At 39.0% G+C, this 20,000-nt stretch overlaps 1 protein-coding gene across 6 annotated transcripts in view; it reads left to right on the forward strand.

The window, feature by feature from the left end:
• Positions 1-20,000, forward strand: part of celf2 (cugbp, Elav-like family member 2) — a 436,380-nt gene that overhangs the window by 232,150 nt on the left and 184,230 nt on the right. For all 6 annotated transcript variants that reach the window (XR_009828099.1, XM_062066320.1, XM_062066321.1 and 3 more), the window contains one exon: positions 5,592-5,788. Coding sequence is in view for 5 of the 6 variants with exons in the window: in XM_062066320.1 (XP_061922304.1) it covers positions 5,592-5,788 (197 nt within the window). In the remaining variant the exon portion in view is untranslated. The remainder of the gene's footprint in view (positions 1-5,591; positions 5,789-20,000) is intronic.

Here is a 20,000-nt window from a genome sequence, read left to right on the forward strand (position 1 = left end):
TGATCATGACTTGTGGGCACCACACTTTCTATACACACACACCACACTTTCTATACACACACACACACACGCGCACACGCACACACATGAACGCACACACACACATGAACGCACACACACACACACACACACATACTGGTTATTTGGAATGGGGAGCAAGTTTTTGACCGTGACTTGTGGGGACCACACTTTCTGTACACACACACCACACTTTCTATACACACACACACGCACACACACACACACACACACACACACACACACACACACACACACACACACACACACACACCCCAGATGTGCAGCCGTTAGCGAGCCGTGTCCCATCAGAGGAGCTGGACCGGATGGAGCCCCTTAACGCCCCGCTGGCACGGCGTGGCGTCTTAAGAGATAAAGGCTGAGGCAGGAAGTCCCCGTACTTTTGGTCCACACAGCGTGTTCATTCCGTGGAGGCGCCGTCCTGACTCCACACGCCGTGTGTTTGACGGCAGAGGACACGAGCGTGGCCAAAGACAGAAGCGTTCACGCCGCACACGTCCATCATCTCTCCATTTGAAGCAGAAAGGCTGCATTTCCAAAAATAATAACTCCGTTTTTTTTGTTTTTTTTTGAGAAAGTGTTCAAAAATAATATTTTTATGAAACAAATGATATAAAGTAGTAACCTTTTCTGTTACAAAAGGTCCCACAAAAACTGAATTGTACAAAAATATAATAATTCAACCCCATCCATCCATTCATCTTCTTCCGCTTAGCCGAGGTGGGGTCGCGGGGGGAGCAGCCTAAGCAGGGAAGCCCAGACTTCCCTCTCCCCAGCCACTTCATCCAGCTCTTCCCGGGGGATCCTGAGGCCAGCCGGGAGACATAGTCTTCATGAAATGACTCTTTTTTTTATTTTGACTTTGTGGATTGTTTTTAGGGATCCTTCTAAAATGAGAGATTGTGAAATGTACATTTGAAATGTGGAGGAGCGATTGCATTCATGAAATTACATGTATTTTGACTTTGTGGATTGTTTTGGATCCTTCTATAATGAGAGTTTGTGGAATATAAATGCAGAGGAGCAATTGCATTCATGAAATGACATGTATTTATTTTGACCATGTGGATTGTTTTTGGATCCTTCTATAATGAGAGTTTGTGAAATGTGGAGGAGCGATTGCATTCATGAAATTACATTTATTTGGACTTTGTGGATTGTTTTGGATCATTCTATAATGAGAGTTTGTGGAATATGAATGTGGAGGAGCGATTGCATTCATTATATGCCAAGTCTTTATTTTGACTTTGTGGATTTTTTTTGTATCCTTCTGTAATGAGTTTGTGAAATGTAAATGTGGAGGAGCAATTGCATTCATGAAATGACTCTTATTTATTTTGACTTTGTGGATTGTTTTGGATCCTTCTATAATGAGAGATTGTGAAATGTAAATGTGAAATGTGGAGGAGCAATTGCATTCATGAACTTACATTTATTTTGACTGTGTGGCTTGTTTTTGGATCCTTCTATAATGAGAGTTTGCGGAATATAAATGCGGAGGAGCTATTGCATTCATGAAATGACACTTATTTATTTTTGACATTGTGGATTATTTTGGATCCTTCTATAATGACAGATTGTGAAATGTACATTTGAAATGTGGAGGAGCGATTGCATTCATGAAATTACATGTATTTTGACTTTGTGGATTGTTTTGGATCCTTCTATAATGAGAGTTTGTGGAACAAATGCGGAGGAGCAATTGCATTCATGAAATGACACTTTTTTATTTTTGACTTTGTGGATTGTTTTTGGATCCTTCTATAATGAGAGTTTGTGGAATATAAATGCGGAAGAGCTATTGCATTCATGAAATGACACTTATTTATTTTTGACATTGTGGATTATTTTGGATCCTTCTATAATGACAGATTGTGAAATGTACATTTGAAATGTGGAGGAGCGATTGCATTCATGAAATTACATGTATTTTGACTTTGTGGATTGTTTTGGATCCTTCTATAATGAGAGTTTGTGGAACAAATGCGGAGGGGCAATTGCATTCATGAAATGACACTTATTTATTTTTGACTTTGTGGATTGTTTTTGGATCCTTCTATAATGAGAGTTTGTGGAATATAAATGCGGAGGAGCTATTGCATTCATGAAATGACACTTATTTATTTTTGACATTGTGGATTATTTGGGATCCTTCTATAATGACAGATTGTGAAATGTACATTTGAAATGTGGAGGAGCGATTGCATTCATGAAATTACATGTATTTTGACTTTGTGGATTGTTTTGGATCCTTCTATAATGAGAGTTTGTGGAATATAAATGTGGAGGAGCGATTGCATTCATGAAATGACTCTTATTTATTTTGACTTTGTGTATTGTTTTTCGGATCCTTCTGTAATGATAGTTTGTGAAATGTAAATGTGGAGGAGCGATTGCATTCATGAAATGACATTTATTTCGACTTTGTGGATTGTTTTTGGATCTTTCTGTAAGGATAGTTTGTGAAATGTAAATGTGGAGGAGCGATTGCATTCATGAAATGGCTCTTATTTATTTTTACTTTGTGGATTGTTTTTGGATCCTTCTGTAATGATAGTTTGTGAAATGTAAATGTGGAGGAGCGATTGCATTCATGAAATGACTCTTATATATTTTGACTTTGTGGATTGTTTTTGGATCCTTCTGTAATGATAGTTTGTGAAATGTAAATGTGGAGGAGCGATTGCATTCATGAAATGACTCTTATTTATTTTGACTTTGTGGATTGTTTTTGGATCCTTCTGTAATGATAGTTTGTGAAATATAAATGCGGAGGAGCAACTGCATTCATGAAATGACTCTTATTTATTTTGACATTGGGGATTATTTTGGAGTCTTTGTATTATGATGGTTGGTGAAATGTAAATGCGGAGGAGCGATTGCATTCATGAAATGACTCTTATTTATTTTGACATTGGGGATTATTTTGGAGTCTTTGTATTATGATGGTTGGTGAAATGTAAATGCGGAGGAGCGATTGCATTCATTATATGCCAAGACTTAATTTTGACTTTGTGGATTGTTTTGGATCCTTCTATAATGACAGATTGTGAAATGTACATTTGAAATGTGGAGGAGCGATTGCATTCATGAAAGTACATGTATTTTGACTTTGTGGATTGTTTTGGATCCTTCTATAATGAGAGTTTGTGGAATATAAATGTGGAGGAGCGATTGCATTCATGAAATGACTCTTATTTATTTTGACTTTGTGTATTGTTTTTCGGATCCTTCTGTAATGATAGTTTGTGAAATGTAAATGTGGAGGAGCGATTGCATTCATGAAATGACATTTATTTCGACTTTGTGGATTGTTTTTGGATCTTTCTGTAAGGATAGTTTGTGAAATGTAAATGTGGAGGAGCGATTGCATTCATGAAATGGCTCTTATTTATTTTTACTTTGTGGATTGTTTTTGGATCCTTCTGTAATGATAGTTTGTGAAATGTAAATTTGGAGGAGCGATTGCATTCATGAAATGACTCTTATATATTTTGACTTTGTGGATTGTTTTTGGATCCTTCTGTAATGATAGTTTGTGAAATGTAAATGTGGAGGAGCGATTGCATTCATGAAATGACTCTTATTTATTTTGACTTTGTGGATTGTTTTTGGATCCTTCTGTAATGATAGTTTGTGAAATATAAATGCGGAGGAGCAACTGCATTCATGAAATGACTCTTATTTATTTTGACATTGGGGATTATTTTGGAGTCTTTGTATTATGATGGTTGGTGAAATGTAAATGCGGAGGAGCGATTGCATTCATTATATGCCAAGACTTAATTTTGACTTTGTGGATTGTTTTGGATCCTTCTATAATGAGAGTTTGTGGAATATAAATGCGGAGGAGCTATTGCATTCATGAAATGGCACTTATTTATTTTTGACATTGTGGATTATTTGGGATCCTTCTATAATGACAGATTGTGAAATGTACATTTGAAATGTGGAGGAGCGATTGCATTCATGAAATTACATGTATTTTGACTTTGTGGATTTTTTTGGATCCTTCTATAATGAGAGTTTGTGGAACATAAATGCGGAGGAGCAATTGCATTCATGAAATGACACTTGTTTATTTTTGACTTTGTGGATTGATTTTGGATCCTTCTATAATGAGAGTTTGTGGAATATAAATGCGGAGGAGCGATTGCATTCATGAAATGACACTTATTTATTTTTGACATTGTGGATTATTTTGGTTCCTTCTATAATGACAGATTGTGAAATGTACATTTGAAATGTGGAGGAGCGATTGCTTTCATGAAATTACATGTATTTTGACTTTGTGGATTGTTTTGGATCCTTCTCTAATGAGAGTTTGTGGAATATAAATGCGGAGGAGTTATTGCATTCATTAAATGACACTTATTTATTTTTGACATTGTGGATTGTTTTGGATCCTTCTATAATGAGAGTCTGTGAAATGTAAATGTGGAGGAGCGATTGCATTCATGAAATGACTTATTTATTTACACTTTGTGGATTGTTTTTGGATCCTTCTGTAATGATAGTTTGTGAAATGTAAATGTGGAGGAGCGATTGCATTCATGAAATGACATTTATTTATTTTGACTTTGTGGATTGTTTTGGATCCTTCTGTAATGAGAGTTTGTGAAATGTAAATGTGGAGGAGCGATTGCATTCATGAAATGACACTTATTAATTTTGACATTGGGGATTATTTTGGAGTCTTTGTATTATGACGGTTTGTGAAATGTAAATGCGGAGGAGCGATTGCATTCATTATATGCCAAGACTTAATTTTGACTTTGTGGATTGTTTTTGGATCCTTCTGTAATGATAGTTTGTGAAATGTAAATGCCGGGGAGCGATTGCATTCATGAAATGACTCTTATTTATTTTGACTTTGTGGATTGTTTTTGGATCCTTCTATAATGAGAGTTTGTGAAATATAAATGCGGAGGAGCAACTGCATTCATGAAATGACTCTTATTTATTTTGACATTGGGGATTATTTTGGAGTCTTTGTATTATGATGGTTGGTGAAATGTAAATGCGGAGGAGCGATTGCATTCATTATATGCCAAGACTTAATTTTTGACTTTGTGGATTGTTTTGGATCCTTCTGTAATGAGACTTTTTGAAATAAATAGAGTGGTTGCATTTATTAAAGAGCCCTTTTTTTTTTGACATTGTGGATTATTTTGGAGCATCTGTGTTATGATGGTTGGTGAAATGTATGCACATGTATAGGAGCCATCGCCAGGTGTTTGGGCCCCGCCCCCTCCAGGCTGTCACTCAGGTGATGATGTCTAACATCTTATTGGTGTCGTGAGAGCAATTGTCACTTTTCACTATTTGTTTACTGTTAAGATGATGATGATGATGATAGTGTTTCATTCATAAGCAATAAAGTCCTAACTTCTCGTGACGACCGACTCTCACGTCCTCTCCGGCTCACAAAAAGCCGACTTTTATTTCAAAGTCTTTCATGTCTAACGAGCAATAAACGGCCTCCGAGCGGAGGTATTTCTACTTTGAGCGAGTCTGGGCGCCACTAAAAAAAACCCTCTTCTCCTCCGCAGTAACGGCACGGCCGGGAAGATGAACGGCGCACTGGAGCATTCGGACCAGCCCGACCCGGACGCCATCAAGATGTTCGTGGGCCAGATCCCGCGCTCCTGGTCGGAGAAGGAGCTGAAGGAGCTGTTTGAGCCCTACGGCGCCGTCTACCAGATCAACATCCTGCGGGACCGCAGCCAGAACCCGCCACAGAGCAAAGGTAGTCCCTCTCGTCTTTTGCTCGGGGCGCACACAAAAATGAGGGGTGTTTTATTTGAACTAAGCAAAATTGTCTGCCAATAGAACAAGAAAATTTGGCTTGTCAAGACTTTCCAAAACAAGTCAAATTAGCTAACCTCAATGAACCTCAAAATACCTTCAAATAAGAATATTCTCACTAATAACAACTGTACTACTATATGAGTACGTGTTTTCTATTGTTTCATTGAAAATAAAACAGCAAAGTCCATTTGGCTGTCATCTGTTTTAATTATGAGACACAATTGTGTCAAAGTCATGCTTGAAATAAGAAATGATTACCGTATTTTTCGGAGTATAAGTCGCTCCGGAGTATAAGTCGCACCTGCCGAAAATGCTTTATAAAGAAGGAAAAAAAACATATATAAGTCGCACTGCAGTATAAGTCGCAATTTTTTGGGGAAATGTATTTGATAAAAGCTAACACCAAGAATAGACATTTGAAAGGCAATTTAAAATGTCTAAAGCAGGGGTCACCAACCTTTTTGAAACCTAGAGCTACTTCTTGGGTACTGATTAATGCGAGGGCTACCAGTTTGATAAACACTTAAATAAATTGCCAGAAATAGCCAATTTGCTCAATTTACCTTTAACTCTATGTTATTATTAATAATTAATGATATTTACACTTAATTGAACGGTTTAAAAGAGGAGAAATCATGAAAAAAAATGACAATTAATTTTTGAAACATAGTTTATCTTCAATTTCGACTCTTTAAAATTCAAAATTCAACCGAAAAAAGAAGGGAAAAACTAGCTAATTCGAATCTTTTTGAAAAAATTTAAAAAATAATTTATGGAACATCATTAGTAATTTTTCCTGATTAAGATTAATTTTAGAATTTTGATGACATGTTTTAAATAGGTTAAAATCCAATCTACACTTTGTTAGAATATATAACAAATTGGACCAAGCTATATTTCTAACAAAGACAAATCATTATTGCTTCTAGATTTTCCAGAACAAAAATGTTAAAAGAAATTCATAAGACTTTAAAATAAGATTCAAATTTGATTCTACAGATTTTCTAGATTTTCCAGAATATTTTTTTTTTAATTTTAATCATAATAAGTTTGAAGAAATATTTCACAAATATTCTTCGTCGAAAAAACAGAAGCTAAAATGAAGAATTAAATCAAAATGTATTTATTATTCTTTACAATAAAAAAAATAAATTTACTTGAACATTGATTTAAATTGTCAGGAAAGAAGAGGAAGGAATTTAAAAGGTAAAAAGGTATATGTGTTTAAAAATCCTAAAATCATTTTTAAGGTTGTATTTTTTCTCTAAAATTGTCTTTCTGAAAGTTATAAGAAGCAAAGTAAAAAAATTAATGAATTTATTTAAACAAGCGAAGACCAAGTCTTTAAAATATTTTCTTGGATTTTCAAATTCTATTTGAGTTTTGTCTCTCTTAGAATTAAAAATGTCGGGCAAAGCGAGACCAGCTTGCTGGTAAATAAATACAATTCAAAAAATAGAGGCAGCTCACTGGTAAGTGCTGCTATTTGAGCTATTTTTAGAACAGGCCAGCGGGCTACTCATCTGGTCCTTACGGGCTACCTGGTGCCCGCGGGCACCGCGTTGGTGACCGCTGCTCTAAAGAATAGTGAACAACAGGCTGAATAAGTGTACGTTATATGAGGCATAAATAACCAACTGAGAAGGTGCCTGGTATGTTAACGTAACATATTATGGTAAGAGTCATTCAAATAACTATAACATATAGAACATGCTATACGTTTACCAAACAATCTGTCACTCCTAATCGCTAAATCCCATGAAATCTTATACGTCTAGTCTCTTACGTGAATGAGATCAATAATATTATTTGATATTTTACGCTAATGTGTTAATCATTTCACACATACACTACCGTTCAAAAGTTTGGGGTCACATTGAAATGTCCTTATTTTTGAAGGTATAGCACTGTACTTTTCAATGAGTCTAGTCTTAACTTTAAAGAAATACACTCTATACATTGCTAATGTGGTAAATGACTATTCTAGCTGCAAATGTCTGGTTTTTGGTGCAATATCTACATAGGTGTATAGAGGCCCATTTCCAGCAACTATCACTCTAGTGTTCTAATGGTACAATGTGTTTGCTCATTGGCTCAGAAGGCTAATTGATGATTAGAAAACCCTTGTGCAATCATGTTCACACATCTGAAAACAGTTTAGCTCGTTACAGAAGCTACAAAACTGACCTTCCTTTGAGCAGATTGAGTTTCTGGAGCATCACATTTGTGGGGTCAATTAAACGCTCAAAATGGCCAGAAAAAGAGAACTTTCATCTGAAACTCGGCAGTCTATTCTTGTTCTTAGAAATGAAGGCTATTCCACTAAATTGTTTGGGTGACCCCAAACTTTTGAACGGTAGTGTATGTTGTGAAAAAATTACTCAAGTACTGAGTAAGTGATGAGTAACCTGTTCGTTTAATGATGACGGCAACAAATAATGCACAAAAACATAAAAATAGCAATGAGCAAATTCAGAGCCAGGAATATCTCTTAAGCAACTAAAACAATAATATATATTAAATAATAATAATACATTAACATAAGGCAAATTGAGCCACAATAACTTAACAGCACCATAGGCTCAGTAGGCAGAGATTACAAAGGAAAATAACAAGTTAGCCTTTACGCAAACCATAAACTGATAGGTGTGGGCTGCACCTGGGAACACACTGTGCACTTCTGATTGGTGTTTCTATGCATGCGTGAGTGTGTGTGCGACTGTGTGTGTGTGTGTTTGTGTGTCTATGAGGCTGCAGTGCATTAATAAATGTCCCCACACGATGTACATTTGACAGTGATTCATAGCGGGGAAGCTAACATCAGCCTACGGTGACAGCCAAAATATCTACTAACGTTACTTACCGCCATGTGCTTCCTCAAATTTGACGTTGAGTTCATGTAAGCTTAAGCTTGTTGTTGTTTGCTGGTGAAACTTTACGTGCAGTTAATCATGTGACCGCCTGGCTCTGTTTGATTGGTGAAACGGAGTCAAACGTCACCAGTGACTGCATTTGATTGGTGAAACGGAGTCAAACGTCACCAGTGACTGCATTTGATTGGTGAAACGGAGTCAAACGTCACCAGTGACTGTATTTGATTGGTGAAACGGAGTCAAACGTCACCAGTGACTGCATTTGATTGGTGAAACGGAGTCAAACGTCACCAGTGACTGCATTTGATTGGTGAAACGGAGTCAAACGTCACCAGTGACTGCATTTGATTGGTGAAACGGAGTCAAACGTCACCAGTGACTGCATTTGATTGGTGAAACGGAGTCAAACGTCACCAGTGACTGCATTTGATTGGTGAAACGGAGTGAAACGTCACCAGTGACTGCATTTGATTGGTGAAAGGGAGTCAAACGTCACCAGTGACTGCATTTGATTGGTGAAACGGAGTCAAACGTCACCAGTGACTGCATTTGATTGGTGAAACGGAGTCAAACGTCACCAGTGACTGCATTTGATTGGTGAAACGGAGTCAAACGTCACCAGTGACTGCATTTGATTGGTGAAACGGAGTCAAACGTCACCAGTGACTGCATTTGATTGGTGAAACGGAGTGAAACGTCACCAGTGACTGCATTTGATTGGTGAAACGGAGTCAAACGTCACCAGTGACTGCATGTGATTGGTGAAACGGAGTCAAACGTCACCAGTGACTGCATTTGATTGGGGAAAGGGAGGCAAACGTCACCAGTGACTGCATTTGATTGGTGAAACGGAGTCAAACGTCACCAGTGACTGCATGTGATTGGTGAAACGGAGTCAAACGTCACCAGTGACTGCATTTGATTGGGGAAAGGGAGGCAAACGTCACCAGTGACTGCATTTGATTGGTGAAACGGAGTCAAACGTCACCAGTGACTGCATTTGATTGGTGAAACGGAGTCAAACGTCACCAGTGACTGCATTTGATTGGTGAAACGGAGTCAAACGTCACCAGTGACTGCATTTGATTGGTGAAACGGAGTCAAACGTCACCAGTGACTGCATTTGATTGGTAAAACGGAGTCAAACGTCACCAGTGACTGCATTTTATTGGTGAAACGGAGTCAAACGTCACCAGTGACTGCATTTGATTGGTGAAACGGAGTCAAACGTCACCAGTGACTGCATTTGATTGGTGAAACGGAGTCAAACGTCACCAGTGACTGCATTTGATTGGTGAAACGGAGTCAAACGTCACCAGTGACTGCATTTGATTGGTGAAACGGAGTCAAACGTCACCAGTGACTGCATTTGATTGGTGAAACGGAGTCAAACGTCACCAGTGACTGCATTTGATTGGTGAAACGGAGTCAAACGTCACCAGTGACTGCATTTGATTGGTGAAACGGAGTCAAACGTCACCAGTGACTGCATTTGATTGGTGAAACGGAGTCAAACGTCACCAGTGACTGCATTTGATTGGTGAAACGGAGTCAAACGTCACCAGTGACTGCATGTGATTGGTGAAACGGAGTCAAACGTCACCAGTGACTGCATTTGATTGGGGAAAGGGAGGCAAACGTCACCAGTGACTGCATTTGATTGGTGAAACGGAGTCAAACGTCACCAGTGACTGCATTTGATTGGGGAAAGGGAGTCAAACGTCACCAGTGACTGCATTTGATTGGTGTAACGGAGTCAAACGTCACCAGTGACTGCATTTGATTGGTGAAACGGAGTCAAACGTCACCAGTGACTGCATTTGATTGGTGAAACGGAGTCAAACGTCACCAGTGACTGCATTTGATTGGTGAAACGGAGTCAAACGTCACCAGTGACTGCATTTGATTGGTGAAACGGAGTCAAACGTCACCAGTGACTGCATTTGATTGGTAAAACGGAGTCAAACGTCACCAGTGACTGCATTTGATTGGTGAAACGGAGTCAAACGTCACCAGTGACTGCATTTGATTGGTGAAACGGAGTCAAACGTCACCAGTGACTGCATTTGATTGGTGAAACGGAGTCAAACGTCACCAGTGACTGCATTTGATTGGTGAAACGGAGTCAAACGTCACCAGTGACTGCATTTGATTGGGGAAAGGGAGGCAAACGTCACCAGTGACTGCATTTGATTGGTGAAACGGAGTCAAACGTCACCAGTGACTGCATTTGATTGGGGAAAGGGAGGCAAACGTCACCAGTGACTGCATTTGATTGGGGAAACGGAGTCAAACGTCACCAGTGACTGCATTTGATTGGTGAAACGGAGTCAAACGTCACCAGTGACTGCATTTGATTGGTGAAACGGAGTCAAACGTCACCAGTGACTGCATTTGATTGGTGTAACGGAGTCAAACGTCACTAGTGACTGCATTTGATTGGTGAAACGGAGTCAAACGTCACCAGTGACTGCATTTGATTGGTGAAACGGAGTCAAACGTCACCAGTGACTGCATTTGATTGGTGAAACGGAGTCAAACGTCACCAGTGACTGCATTTGATTGGTGAAACGGAGTCAAACGTCACCAGTGACTGCATTTGATTGGTGAAACGGAGTCAAACGTCACCAGTGACTGCATTTGATTGGTGAAACGGAGTCAAACGTCACCAGTGACTGCATTTGATTGGTGAAACGGAGTCAAACGTCACCAGTGACTGCATTTGATTGGTGAAACGGAGTCAAACGTCACCAGTGACTGCATTTGATTGGTGAAACGGAGTGAAACGTCACCAGTGACTGCATTTGATTGGTGAAAGGGAGTCAAACGTCACCAGTGACTGCATTTGATTGGTGAAACGGAGTCAAACGTCACCAGTGACTGCATTTGATTGGTGAAACGGAGTCAAACGTCACCAGTGACTGCATTTGATTGGTGAAACGGAGTCAAACGTCACCAGTGACTGCATTTGATTGGTGAAACGGAGTCAAACGTCACCAGTGACTGCATTTGATTGGTGAAACGGAGTGAAACGTCACCAGTGACTGCATTTGATTGGTGAAACGGAGTCAAACGTCACCAGTGACTGCATGTGATTGGTGAAACGGAGTCAAACGTCACCAGTGACTGCATTTGATTGGGGAAAGGGAGGCAAACGTCACCAGTGACTGCATTTGATTGGTGAAACGGAGTCAAACGTCACCAGTGACTGCATTTGATTGGTGAAACGGAGTGAAACGTCACCAGTGACTGCATTTGATTGGTGAAACGGAGTCAAACGTCACCAGTGACTGCATGTGATTGGTGAAACGGAGTCAAACGTCACCAGTGACTGCATTTGATTGGGGAAAGGGAGGCAAACGTCACCAGTGACTGCATTTGATTGGTGAAACGGAGTCAAACGTCACCAGTGACTGCATGTGATTGGTGAAACGGAGTCAAACGTCACCAGTGACTGCATTTGATTGGGGAAAGGGAGGCAAACGTCACCAGTGACTGCATTTGATTGGTGAAACGGAGTCAAACGTCACCAGTGACTGCATTTGATTGGTGAAACGGAGTCAAACGTCACCAGTGACTGCATTTGATTGGTGAAACGGAGTCAAACGTCACCAGTGACTGCATTTGATTGGTGAAACGGAGTCAAACGTCACCAGTGACTGCATTTGATTGGTAAAACGGAGTCAAACGTCACCAGTGACTGCATTTTATTGGTGAAACGGAGTCAAACGTCACCAGTGACTGCATTTGATTGGTGAAACGGAGTCAAACGTCACCAGTGACTGCATTTGATTGGTGAAACGGAGTCAAACGTCACCAGTGACTGCATTTGATTGGTGAAACGGAGTCAAACGTCACCAGTGACTGCATTTGATTGGTGAAACGGAGTCAAACGTCACCAGTGACTGCATTTGATTGGTGAAACGGAGTCAAACGTCACCAGTGACTGCATTTGATTGGTGAAACGGAGTCAAACGTCACCAGTGACTGCATTTGATTGGTGAAACGGAGTCAAACGTCACCAGTGACTGCATTTGATTGGTGAAACGGAGTCAAACGTCACCAGTGACTGCATTTGATTGGTGAAACGGAGTCAAACGTCACCAGTGACTGCATGTGATTGGTGAAACGGAGTCAAACGTCACCAGTGACTGCATTTGATTGGGGAAAGGGAGGCAAACGTCACCAGTGACTGCATTTGATTGGTGAAACGGAGTCAAACGTCACCAGTGACTGCATTTGATTGGGGAAAGGGAGTCAAACGTCACCAGTGACTGCATTTGATTGGTGTAACGGAGTCAAACGTCACCAGTGACTGCATTTGATTGGTGAAACGGAGTCAAACGTCACCAGTGACTGCATTTGATTGGTGAAACGGAGTCAAACGTCACCAGTGACTGCATTTGATTGGTGAAACGGAGTCAAACGTCACCAGTGACTGCATTTGATTGGTGAAACGGAGTCAAACGTCACCAGTGACTGCATTTGATTGGTAAAACGGAGTCAAACGTCACCAGTGACTGCATTTGATTGGTGAAACGGAGTCAAACGTCACCAGTGACTGCATTTGATTGGTGAAACGGAGTCAAACGTCACCAGTGACTGTATTTGATTGGTGAAACGGAGTCAAACGTCACCAGTGACTGCATTTGATTGGTGAAACGGAGTCAAACGTCACCAGTGACTGCATTTGATTGGGGAAAGGGAGGCAAACGTCACCAGTGACTGCATTTGATTGGTGAAACGGAGTCAAACGTCACCAGTGACTGCATTTGATTGGGGAAAGGGAGGCAAACGTCACCAGTGACTGCATTTGATTGGGGAAAGGGAGTCAAACGTCACCAGTGACTGCATTTGATTGGTGTAACGGAGTCAAACGTCACCAGTGACTGCATTTGATTGGTGAAACGGAGTCAAACGTCACCAGTGACTGCATTTGATTGGTGAAACGGAGTCAAACGTCACCAGTGACTGCATTTGATTGGTGAAACGGAGTCAAACGTCACCAGTGACTGCATTTGATTGGTGTAACGGAGTCAAACGTCACTAGTGACTGCATTTGATTGGTGAAACGGAGTCAAACGTCACCAGTGACTGCATTTGATTGGTGAAACGGAGTCAAACGTCACCAGTGACTGCATTTGATTGGTGAAACGGAGTCAAACGTCACCAGTGACTGCATTTGATTGGTGAAACGGAGTCAAACGTCACCAGTGACTGCATTTGATTGGTGAAACGGAGTCAAACGTCACCAGTGACTGCATTTGATTGGTGAAACGCAGGCATGTGATAGATCCTACTTTGAAGGTCTGTCTGACAAACCAAAACAAACAAAGCGTGCATTAACAGATGGATAAAAATCAGTAGCGAGCTGAATGTAGATAAATGGAGCGGAGCAAAAGTAGCGTTTCTTCTCTATAAATATACTTAAGTAAAAGTAAAAGTATGTTGCATTAAAACTACACTTAGAAGTACAATGTATCCCAAAAGTTAGTCAAGTAGATGTAACGGAGTAAATGTAGCGCTTTACTACCCACATCTGGTAGTGACTACAGTGTTTCCCATAAACTGCCAAGATACCTGTGGTGGTGGGGGCGTGGCTAGGGGCGTGGTCACCATGACATTATCGAGTAATTTGCATAATTTACTACAATGATATGATTTTCTCTAAAAAGGCTCAAAAAATGTATACTTACTAATTAATAATAACAGTTTAGTTTTAAACGTCCATCCATCCATCCATCCATTTTACAATATAATTACAACACTTTATGTACATATTTATATACAGACTTGAACAATAAGTTATTCACAGAAATATATTTATTAATTGTGGTTCTTACAAAAAATATATCTTATAAAATATAAAAGCTAAAATGTCTCTTAAAGCTCTGCCCCTTTAATTAGTGCATACTAAATCATTTAACTTTAGCCTACTACTACAACCATATTATTTACCAGCAACATAAAGTGAAACAGAGGCAGAGGTGTCCTGCCACAGTCAGTAACAAATAAACAGAAAACAGTAGTGGTCAAATACAAATAAGGCAACAAGAGAAGTATCCTACACTTCTCTTTTGTAAAGTAAATCTGAACAGCCTATATGGGCATCTACATCAACTCTATGATTTGCCTGAGAAGCTGGACAGGACAAAAAATGATTTGTGGCGGACGTAATTCTTTCGTGGCGGGCCGCCACAAATAAATGAATGTGTGGGAAACACTGGACTAGGATGGGGGAATCGAACCTGGAACCCTCAAGTTGCTGGCAAGGCCGCTCTACCAACCGAGCCAAGCCGCCCCAAGGTGATATATATTGTTATCGCAGGAAGCGGCGATACATATTTTCATCCATGTGGTCCACTTATGATGGAGAACTAGTACGGATGGCAGTTATTCTCCAATTGTGTGCACGCCATCACGCCAGGCTCCCAGAAAGAGGAAGTGAGGCGTACGACTGGTCTTCCGTGCCCTCCGTTAACTTGAATGCCATCTCCATGGCAACAGCGGTTAAACAATCCAAACAGAGCAAGGAGGCAGACTGACAGCGGGCTGGCACGGCGCCGCCTGAGTGGGCCGTCCAATCAGTTGAATGGAGCAAAGCAGATAAATGCGTACGCTGACACCAGCAAAAAAGAGCATTTCGTGCACTGTTGGAACACAAAAGCCGGAGCGCACGTGCGCACGCCATTGTGCGAGCGCTCGCGGCTATTTTGTTTTTTGACGCGTGGAGCGCGCCGGGCGACAATAGCGGCGAGGTGAAGGGGCGGGCTGGATGAGACGGAGTGGGCGGAAAGCGAAATGAGGGGAGCGGGAGATGTGACACCTCCATCCGAGCAGAAGAAGTTCTCAAGTGACGGCGGAACGTCGGCGAGAGAATGAAGCGTAGGAGACGAGCAAACACTCCATTGAGCTCGGTGATGACTTTAGTGGATTGTTCCAGAAGACGGAGCTCGCACGTAGCAGCTAATGACCACGATGCTGGAATCTGACATGACGATCAGTTCACACAAGTGCTCTCCAAAATCTTACCAACTGGAACAAAGTGGACGTACAAAGATGCTAATGCCACCATTTTGTCCATCATTCACTAGTTGTGCGCTTCAACTAGAAGTACAAACAACTAGTGTTGGCCCATACATCTTATGAAATACTTATCACCATATATATATATATTGTTGCAGCCTCTTGCTATATATATATATATATATATATATATATATATATATATATATATATATATATATATATATATATATATATATATATATATATATATATATATACATACTGTACACATACAGACATACATATATATATATATATATATATATATATATATATATATATATATATACACAGTATATATATATATATATATATATATATATATATATATATATATATATATATATATATATATATATATGTGTGTATACCTGTATGTGTATATATATGTATGTATCTGTATATAGGTGTATTTACATTTGTATATATGTATATATATGTGTATATATTTGCTGTACATGTTTACGTATACCGTATGTGTGTATATATGTATGTATCTGTATATATGTGTGTGTATATATATGTATACATATATTAGGGCTGCAACAACTAATCGATTAAATCAATTAAAATCGATTATTAAAATAGTTGCCGATTAATTTAGTCATTGATTCGTTGGATCTATGCTATGCGCATGCGCAGAGGTTTTTATTTTATTTTTGTAATTACAATTGTTTTATTTATTTATTTATTTTTTAAGTAAACCTTTATTTATAAACTGCAACATTTACAAACAGCTGAGAAACAACAATCAAAATAAGTATGTTGCCAGTATGCTGTTTTTTTTCAATAAAATACTGGATAGGATAGTAATGTAGTTTGTCTCTTTTATCCGATTATCAATCGATTAATCGAAGTAATAATCGACAGATTAATCAATTATCAAATTAATCGTTAGTTGCAGTCGTAATATATATATATATATATATATATATATATATATATATATATATATATGTATGTGTGTATATGTGTATATATATGTATGTATCTGTATATAAGTGTATTTACATATACATATATATGTGTATATATGAGTGTATATATATACAGTATATATATATATATATATATATATATATATATATATATATATATATATATATATATATACACACACACACACATATATACAAACATATATACAGATACATACATATATACACATATATACATATACTGTATATACACATACATACATGCATATATATAATGTGTGTATATGTGTATGTATATATGTGTATATACATGTATGTATCTGTATATAGGTGTATTTATGTGTGTATATATATATATATGTATATATACAAATATATGTATGTATGTGTGTATATATGTATATATGTGTATACATGTATGTATATATTTATATATATATGTATGTATGTATGAGTGTGTATATGTATGTATGTGTATATATGTATGTATATATATACACATATATATGCATGCATATACTGTATGTGTGTATATGTATGTATGTATGTATATATATGCATGTATGTATGTGTGTTGGCCAAAAAAAAGAAGATATGACTGACTGTGTGTAGGACATTTTGTGTTGTACATCACAACGCTGCAGATCATCCTCTCTTAATATAGGATCTTGCAACTCCAGACAACGAGGTGCTGCAGTGAAGTCCACTTTTACTTGAAATGTACATGAAATATATTCATGTAATTGATGTTTTGAAATGTACATGAAATATATTCATGTAATTGATGTTAAATCTGCATGGGCCACATTGACATCACTTCTATTTAATGTTGTTTATATCGCACAACCCTGCAAACAACTTCCTTTCTCTGGAGTTGCAGACAATAAACGTATTTGCCATTGCAGCCCGTTTAGGCAGCAGACTAGATTGTTGATGCCTCTCATGAGTCTTTTTTTTTTTTAAAGAGTCTTGTTAAAGTATCGTCTCTCTGTCACGTGTTTATTGTGTGTTCTCCATCTTCAGCAGCATTGAAAGCCGCTTTCTTTAGCGGGCCTTTTTATATCCTGCTTTCCTTTTGTCCCTTTCTGACTGACGCCACAGAGCGTTTGAGGAGGAAATGTAGCGTTTGATTGAGCTCTTATCGGCCTTGTTAGCACCAGCCTCCTCGTCTCCTCCTCGTCTCCTCCCTCGTCTCCTCCTGGCCTCACACGCACCCCAGCACTACTAGCACACTTACAGTGATGTCAGGCCGGGTCCTTGTCTCGCTCCGTTTACCCTAAATCGATGACGGCCACACCAAGAAAGGTCAATCTTGGTCAATTGGGACCCTGCCAGCCCGTATGAGGTGACTTCCTACCCCCCCATTTGTCTCCTGGAAGTTTTCATTTGGAGTCTTGTTAGCTGACTCTTTGTCTCCAACGATAACTTCATCGATTGTCTCTGCACACATTGAAAGTGGGGCCATTCTTGTTCGGCACAGTAAGGAAGGTATTCATGTACGAAGTTATGAGCGAAGAATCCATACGAGTAGAAACGCTATGGACGATCAGAAGACGGAACGGCACTTCTACTTGCGGAACGCTCTCCCTGACCACCTGAGGGCACCACAGACTGTGGATGCTTTTTAAAAAAGGCTTAAAAACCCTTCTTTTTTTTTTAAAAAAAACCTTTTTTTTTAGATACATGCATACTAGTTTTAGCTATTTGGCGGTTCTAGTTTTTTTTTTTATTTGTATTTTTTTATTATCTTATTTTTTATTTAAAAAAAATGTAAATACAATATAGCACTTTGAGGTTGTTTACTCAATGTAAAGTGATTTTTACAAATAAAATCTATTATTATTTGTATTATTATTACTTCCGGTTCAGAGCTTTAAACAGCAGGACTTCACATTCACCCAGCAGCACCTGCAGTGGGCAGTTTCGTCCAAAAGATGGCACCGTAGCGCAAACAATAACATGCAGTTTAAGTGTGTTTGCGTGTGTTTAATGAAAACGATTTGCTCAATGGCCGTCGGCGAAGAAAAATCCATAAATTAGCAGCACCGTTTTATAAGCCGCAGAGTGCCAAGCTTAGGAAAAAAGGAGTGGCTTGTAGTCCAGAATTTACAATACATAGAAGACATCGATAAAATGTGATCTAACACTTATTTTAGGCCAAAACCGTGTAAAATATGTTGTTTTTTTTGTTGTTTTTTTAAATGTGCACTATAACAGGGCTCAAATCCTCGTCATTTTCCGTAATGCCCTAAAAAAATTCACCAACATTTGCGGCAAGAACATGCCGTGACCACCCTTGACTTTTTACTTGTTAACGGACGAGGGATGTAACTATAAACGGTATAATGATAATCCGCAATAAAATTCCCGATACGTATAATGTTTTAATTACTGAAAAAAACGTCATTTATTAATGCATTTTAGGCAACAGGAAGTCAGGCGCATGCGCACTAGCGTCGTTTGGCTTGATAATCATGGCGGACTAACGACACGGACTTTGCTGCGAAGATTTCCCCTCGGAGTAAACGGAGCCAAGCGCTTGGTTTCACGTCGTTTTCCCTCGCTTCTTGCCGTGCGTTTAAGAGCGCACTGCTGTGTTTAGATGGAGACAGGTGTGGACAATATTGGAGACACTTGTCCCCACACTAAAAGTATACAGCCAAGGAGAAAACTATTTTATTTTCTCAATACAGTGTCCATCAGCTGCTGTGACTGAGAGTTAATGAGGTGAGGAAAGTTGTCACAACTTGTTTATAAAGTCTTTACTTTGTTGACTGGGATGTTCACTCCTCCTTTATTTAAATGCAAACTGTATCAGGCTCCAGCGCCCCCCGCGACCCAGAAGGGAATAAGCGGTAGAAAATGGATGGATGGATGTATCAGTGTTCAAATAACATCAATACTAGCTATAATGTTTTGTCGTCTCATTGAATTGAACGCAGGCTGTGAAGATTGTGTATTCGATGTGAGAGATGTCACTCCTCTTTATTGTTGTTGGCCAAACTGTTGTACTGAACCAAGAGAAGAACAAAGCTTGTTTATTAGACTTCATCTTCATTAGCCAAACTGCTTTGTGTTTTATTTTGATATCAAAAAGTAAACACCAGGGTTTTTTTTTACATTACTTGCGTTGTTTTCATGTCACAAAGGTATTACTTCAAAAAACATTCATGTGACACAGCATTTTGTTCATGTGTTATTGTGTATAGTTAATTCCTACACGACATATTTCTGCTCAAACTCTTAGTGGATCTGTCCCGATACATCATCT

This window comes from Entelurus aequoreus, linkage group LG12 (genome assembly GCF_033978785.1).
Source record: "Entelurus aequoreus isolate RoL-2023_Sb linkage group LG12, RoL_Eaeq_v1.1, whole genome shotgun sequence".
Lineage (NCBI taxonomy): Eukaryota > Metazoa > Chordata > Actinopteri > Syngnathiformes > Syngnathidae > Entelurus > Entelurus aequoreus.